The sequence below is a fragment of the Loxodonta africana genome, chromosome 7 (genome assembly GCF_030014295.1).
Source record: "Loxodonta africana isolate mLoxAfr1 chromosome 7, mLoxAfr1.hap2, whole genome shotgun sequence".
Taxonomy (NCBI): Eukaryota; Metazoa; Chordata; class Mammalia; order Proboscidea; family Elephantidae; genus Loxodonta; species Loxodonta africana.
The window spans coordinates 24174193-24181649 of record NC_087348.1 but is presented as its reverse complement, the minus strand read 5'-3'; the positions used below and the strand labels follow the sequence as shown (position 1 = coordinate 24181649).

Here is a 7457-nt window from a genome sequence, read left to right as displayed (position 1 = left end):
AACTTACAATATTTAGATAATGCCTTTACATTTTCTGCCATATTTTTTATGTTCATAGTACTATCATTTTCTTATTTCTTCTTTAATTTCCTTAATTTGAACTACTTTTATATGAAAGATATATTTTAACGGGCAATATTTCATTACTATTTAAATAAAATTCCTACATGCTATTCTGTAAGATATAAAGATGTGTGTAGATTTAAACATTTATATATACATACACACATATCTGTGTGTGAATACATATACATATGTATATATATATTTAATTTCAAGAAGTCATTGCTGTGTTATCTAATATTATATTCACTTCTTTAGATTGTGAATAAAATCAATCTATGCTTCTTTTGTCCCATATCATTGCATCTCCATGGTTTTGTTCACAATGGAAGAAATTAGGGCACATAATTACTTCCATTCTTGTACACCAAACTAATAATATAAGAATGTGCCAAACAGGGTATAATAAGACTAAGATTTCAAAATGCTCAAGAAGATTTTCAACATTGACATCTGCATGGAGACAATATGAAATTCTCCAGTTATCATTAATCTCATTGGTAAAGGATGAGGTTTAATATCTTTCAATTTTTTTGTTCCACATGCTACAGGATAGTATCACAAATCATTACAGCTGATATTTTTTTAGCAGTAACTCTGCCTGGATTAAGGCTATCTGCTAAATACTTGCTTCTACAAAAATAGCAAATTATCATACATCAAAAGCAATATGCTAAATCTTCATTCTTTTAGATACTCAGAGCTGATCATTAATTTTCACATCTTTATTTCGAACTTCTGTAAAAATGCTGAGTCTCATTTATCAGTTGGAATGTTTGACTGTTATTTATGGCATTACATGGCTGTCACTACCACTTAGCAATCAGTGGGCAAGGATTGGAGTCACTTGGAAAAGAGGACAGAGAAGGAATCATCTCAGTTCTGAGTGTGATTTGAATTACTAGAGCTTTCAAGATACTTAGTTCTCACAACTAGACCTGGTAATAGGTAAAACATTTGGTTTAGCTTACCTGCGCAGAGAGATCTGCTGAAATCCAAGCCTAAGTTTACTCCAGGAAGCATGCTAGAGTTTTACAAAGGTCTGAAGTCCCTGCAGACCTTCTCTCTAAAATATGTTTGTTTCTAGGAGCCAAAATCTGAACATGAGAACTAGGGTTCCTAGGTAAAAGTCTGATTCCCCTGGGAAAGAAAGACAAATAGAATGCTCCTTGGGCAAGTCTCCACTAGGAATTTCACTCAAAGATTAAAAATGTGGAGATAGCCTAGGGACTTGCTTAAATGATCACACCAAATAACAAATACATCGAATGATTCACTCATATTTTTTCTTTTAATGTACCTTTATATGATCTGGGTAGTGCCCTGGCAATTGGATTAAGAAAATCGTACAGTTGGAAAGCACAGGATTCTGGCCCAATGAAAATTTTTAATGTGAATACTTAGGATAAAGCTTAACACAAATCCTCTCTTGTAGAATGAAGAATAAGCCCTGGTGTGTTTACTGTAAAAAACAGGTGATATACACCAAATTGAAAATGTGAAGCTTGTGAAGAGACTGAATATCATCTTTTTATTATAATTATCAAATTACAGATCACACCTTGTATCATTTCTAGCTTTTTTATTCAACTGATTTGAGTGGAAATGTATTTTTTCACATCAGCCTGCAATACTTTTTCAAATAATGTACAAGTCTTGAAATTAAATATCAATAACAATCTCTTCTTATTCTCTCTATGACGTTTTCTAGCCTATAGCCTTTGTAAGAGGAAGAGATATGTCCAAATATCTTACCTTTTTATTACAAGCTTCTAAAATAGTATAAAGGGTAGAGTACATGTCCACAAAATATTTGGTAACCAACTCACTGACTGATGGGATGAATGAATGAATGCAATATCCATCCTAAAATCTGAAATCAAAGATCGGAGTTTTATTTCCAGTGTTGCAATCAATGTTTATGTTGTTTTAACTTTGACAAAGAAACCATGACAACTTTCTTCTCATTCTCTAAAATTTCCACTGCTTTAGGGCAGGACACAACTATCCTTTTGTTTTTTGGTAATATCTAATACAAGTCTCCATCCAGCCAATTCTGACTAATGGTGGCCCCTATGTGTGTGAGAGTAGAAATGCCCTCCATGTGATTTTCTATGCTTGTCGTCATTCAGAATATCTTCAGAGGGCCATCTGGGTGAATTCAAGCCACCAGCCTTTTACCATTATGCACCCAGTGTCTTCTTAACCAGAGGTAACACTAATCCACAATTTTTCATTGACATGCTTTGTGGTATAAGTTAACTATATTTTCACTCATTCATTATCAAAATATATTATAACTTTGATGATGTCTTTAATAATACTGTGTCTCATTCTGCAATTTTTTTTCACTCAGATAAATGTTTGTAGAATTATCCAAGTTGATTCATTTAGCTATACATTGTTCACTGATATTGCTGGATATATACAATTCATTAGAAAAAGGAAAATGTGCTGTTTAATCTGCTCCAGATTCATATTTTAAAAATAATTAATACTAATTCTCAAATTTTCTAATGTCTGAAACTACACTGTACTAAATAATTGCTTTATTATTTTTTCATTTCCCAAAATACAAGCAAGAGATAAATAATATGAAAATATAATATAAAAATGAAATATAATATAAAATAAAGTATAAGAACAGATTGTACTTTTTATAATATAAAAAATACTGATTGTATACATATATATGTGCACATGTATATATAACAGAACCATTGTACATATGTGTATACATATGTATGTATATATACCCATACACACCTGCACATATATACATATACCAGCATGAACAAAGTAAGAAGCAAATTTATGGCATGGTTTTTCTGTACGTGTTAACATAGCAGAGGTTATAGGTTGACTATTTCAAAATATTCAAGAAGAACGGAAAGACACTAATAAACTAAAATTGAATTTTTCAATTTTTCATATCTTTATATTGAGACACAGGCTATGACTCTTGATTTTTTTTAATTTAATTTTTAGTGTTAAAAATATACTTTATTGATAAACCAATTTCTCCCAAACACTTTTTTTATTGCTTCTTTTACATCTTTGTTCCTCAAACTGTAGATAATGGGATTCACCATGGGAATCACAATAGTGTAGAATATAGACACTATCATGTCATGATCCAAAGCATAGCTGGAACTTGGTCTCATATACATGAAGAGGATTGTTCCATGGTAAACTGACACTCCAGTTAGGTGAGAGCCACAAGTGGAAAACACTTTTTGCCTTCCTTCAGCAGAATGCATCTTCAGAATGGCCAACAAAATTAAACCATAGGAGATTAGGACAATCAGGATGGCGAATATCTCCATAGAACCCACGGCGTAGAAGAGTAGAATCTGGTTAATGTGAGTGTCAGAACAGGAGATAGCAAGAAGTGGAGGAATATCACAAAAGACATGTCTAATTTCATTGGATGCACAGAAGGAGAGGCTAAAAGTTGCTACTGTGTGTAACGTAGCATGTGAAATACCAGAAACATATGAAGCAATGATGAGCAGCACATAGACTCTGGGTGACATGTTAACTGAATAGAGAAGTGGGTTGTAGATGGCTACGTAGCGATCATAAGCCATGGCTGCCAAAAGAAAGCATTCTGTGGTCCCAAAAGTTATATCCAGAAACATTTGTGTTGCACATCCAAGGAATGAAATGGCTTTATTCTTTGACATAAAATCTACTAACATATTTGGGGTAACAGATGATGAATAGCAAGTGTCCAAGAATGATAACACACTGAGAAAATAGTACATGGGGTTGTGGAGCCTGGAATCCCCAATGACCAATACAACCAGTCCTAAATTTCCAATCAGAGTAAAGAGGTAGATTGCTAGAAATAGAAAAAATAAGATGATCTGCAGTTCACGATTGTCTGTGAAGCCCTTCAGTACAAATGTGGTGACTTCTGTGTCATTTTTCATGTTGACACTTCATGGAACAAACTTGAAAATATACATGAAATCACAATTTTTATTTCTATGACAGGGATGCAGAATATTGTAACTAAAAGGAATGTTAACTATGTCCTCATATTGATTTTTCAGAAATGCATGATTTCCCAGCAGCAATTCATAAGACAATGACAAGACAGTGAATGAATAGTCAGTAGCACTCACTGAAGAATTAAATGGAAGATAAAGACATTTACTCATTGGTTAATAACATGTCATTACCAAAATAATTGAGGTAATTGGTTTATTTATTAAAACCAGTCATTTATTTAAAGAAATTTCTTGCATCCAAACACTTGAGATAATATGTTAATGGGCAGAGCGTTAGAATTGAACATCAGAGTTCTAGTTCTTTCAGGAATTGTGTAAAATTATTTGCTATAATCTTCTAACCTGCAGAACAAGGCTATTAATTTTATCTCTCAAGATTCAGATGAACATTAAAATAGATAATTAATTAATGAAATTTAATCTTTAAAATAATTTAAAACATAGAATATGCTGACTGGAGTTGGTCTTAGGAAGTAGCACCCGCCTGTATTATAATATCTAATAAGCTACTCTCTGAGTATTCTCCAGTTTCATTACCAACTTTTGGATTTTTCTAAATGGAATTTATCAAATTGTTTTTTGAGGAAAGACTCACCATGAATGAATTCAAAAATTACATGATAGCTTACATTTCCTTCAAAGAGCTTGCTTAGGTTCATGGTATTGTATTGTCCTTTTTGGGCTATATATTAGGCCACTGGTGTTTTTGACAATCTATATGTTTTATTACTCCCTCAAATATTTCTGGTGAAACTGTAAGAAATTATTGAAGATGTTAAAAAAAAAAACATGACTTTCATACTTTCAAAGTATTTTCTTCCAAGGTATTTTTTTCAAGATTTTATACTTGTTTATGTTTCATTGCTTGTGGACTCAGTGAAATAAGAATTAAGTAACTTTTATCTTAGTATTAGAGTAGTAAGTAAAAAAAAGAAATTAAATTTCCTTTGAATGTAGATATAAGATTTAAGATTATAAATAAAGAAAGAGATGGACTGTAGAAAGAATAGATTAACTATTTTCTGGATGGCCCCATAGATAAGCAACTCAGAAGTTAAAGAGTTACCAACTCTGTTATTGAATATTTAAATTACTAGCTCATAGTTTACCGCCTGTTTGAAGGATATGTATTATAATACTGTTTTAATAAAATATTTATTTTTAACATATTCTCCCTACACTATATCTTAAACTACTCTAATTTACTGATGAGGAAATTTGAGTCAGCTTTATGTGTACTTGATCTGCTACAAATATTAATCTGTAATTACTTAAATTAATGTTCCAATTCAGCTCCAGTTTTAGTGAATTGATATGGATCTCTCAGTAAAAGAAACATTTAGATTAGAGCAACTAAAGGAGAAAAAATCCAAATACCTATAATATTCTGGAAAAGGTAAAATAAGAATTACCTAAAAATATTGTAAATATTTATCGAACATATTTCCATAGGAATTTTGTAAAGAGTAAAGTTAGAGGAAAAACATACTGAAATGATTTGTCAGAGAAGACAATATATTTTAGATTGAATTCTCTTTATTGGACACAATAATTTAAGACAAAACAGATTAGAAGTCCTATACGAACTACTTGAATTAACCTTATACTTTTGAGTGACTACAGAACTATAAACTGCTTTTAAATACACCATTTAATTAAAAAAAAATCTGTTTTACTGACTTAACTGAGAAATTCCTAAACATATTTCTTATTTTGAAAAATGTCATTGGTAGGGGAGAGGTGAACGTGGATATTAACTGAAGAGATATTGAGACAAAGGTGATTATGTAAATAAGATAAATACAGAGTCAATGGAAATAAAATGGAAACTGTGATGAATGATGAATGAAAAAAATTCATTATATTATTAAAAATATTATTAGGAGTCTAAAGAAAAAGACGATTTTGTAATACAACGTTTGACATCATTTCAACAATGTGCCTAAATTTACAACGGTACGAGATAATTAGCATAGGGTATGGAATCTGAAAATATATGCTCATCGTTCAGTTCTGTGATTAGAAGTTGTATGTGATGTTAGATTTTCTCTCTAAAGTTTAGTCCTCTTTAAATTGGCAAAAAAGTTTAATGAAGAAGCCATTCAGGCACAATTTGGATGTGTGTGCACATAAAACACAAACAGACACATTCATGCAGGCATAGAACCAGGCACAGTAATTAAATATGCAGAGCAATTTCTTTTAAATATTTCCAGTTTTGGTCATCAGTGAAACAGATAAATATCACTGAATTTTTTTTATCAGATGTATTTCTTCTTGAAAATCAAATTTGAGTAACAATATTTTAGTCAAAGCATTAAAAAAATGTGTGTCCCCAGAGACAAGTACATTTAATGTACCTGTTTTGTGATTATCAATATGCGCTCAAGCATTATTTCATCAGGATCAAACTAAATGAACCATATTATGATTAAAAAGGGCTATAAAAGTGGATTTAGTCATTTTCTTCCTCATTTTCACTTCACAGAAACAGTATAATTTTTATTAGTAAAGTTTCATTAGTATGAAATAAGTTTATTCTTTAGAGGGTAAAGGAATTCTGTGAGTTGTGTGATCCACTGATAACAATAAAATCACACGAACATTACAGCATTGCCATTTGTTCAATTACAGTGTGGTTAATTTGGTTTTCTATAAAAAAAATGTTAAGCACTTGAGTTAAATGTCTCTCAACACAAGCTTTTCTGCTATGTGTCAAAACAAAAGTTATACTGAGTATGACTAAGTCAATATTAGCACGTCTGGAAAGGCATCAAAGTCGTAAACAGAAAGTGTTATGATTAGTAAATAATTTAATAGGATCAATCTTAAAGAAATTAATGTAAAGTCATGTCTGTAAGAATCATTTTAAGAAAAAGAAGATAACTGTAGATATATTGGGCCCAACACTGAAACACTAATAATACAAAGGAGAGAAGTAATAACAGCTATCATTTGTTGGTGTCATTTATTGAGCTTTTGCTGTATGAATGGACTTTTCTGCACATTACTTTATAATATCTTTACAGCAATCTTCAAAACAATAAGTATCAGAGCCAAGACTCAATCCCAGCTCTCCGTGATCTCAAAGTGTATTTTCTTTCCATCCTTCTATGCTGCCTCCTATTACACTTACGCTTAATTCTGCAACTGCCCCTTCCGCCATGATAAATAAAACAGAACACCATTCTTGCAGTGTTTGGGTATTTTTCGAGTCATTAATACCAGAGAAATATTATGAAATGAAAAACTGAAGTGATTTCCAGATTTAACAACTAGCAAAATAAACTTTAATTATCTTCCCCTCATTTTTTATATCCAAATATAAGGCCCCATGCAGTTGAATAGTTCAAATATTCTTGTTTTCTATTACTATAT

The 7457-nt window shown here is 31.2% G+C and overlaps 1 protein-coding gene across 1 annotated transcript; it reads right to left on the bottom strand.

Annotated features, from left to right (window-relative positions):
* Positions 1-2818: 2818 nt before the first annotated feature.
* LOC100655035 (olfactory receptor 5T9-like) lies at positions 2819-4625 on the bottom strand. The gene has a single exon (XM_023541863.2). The coding sequence runs from the start codon at positions 3996-3998 to the stop codon at positions 3054-3056; it is 945 nt and encodes a 314-aa protein (XP_023397631.2). The 5' UTR covers positions 3999-4625; the 3' UTR covers positions 2819-3053.
* Between the last annotated feature and the right edge of the window lie 2832 nt (positions 4626-7457).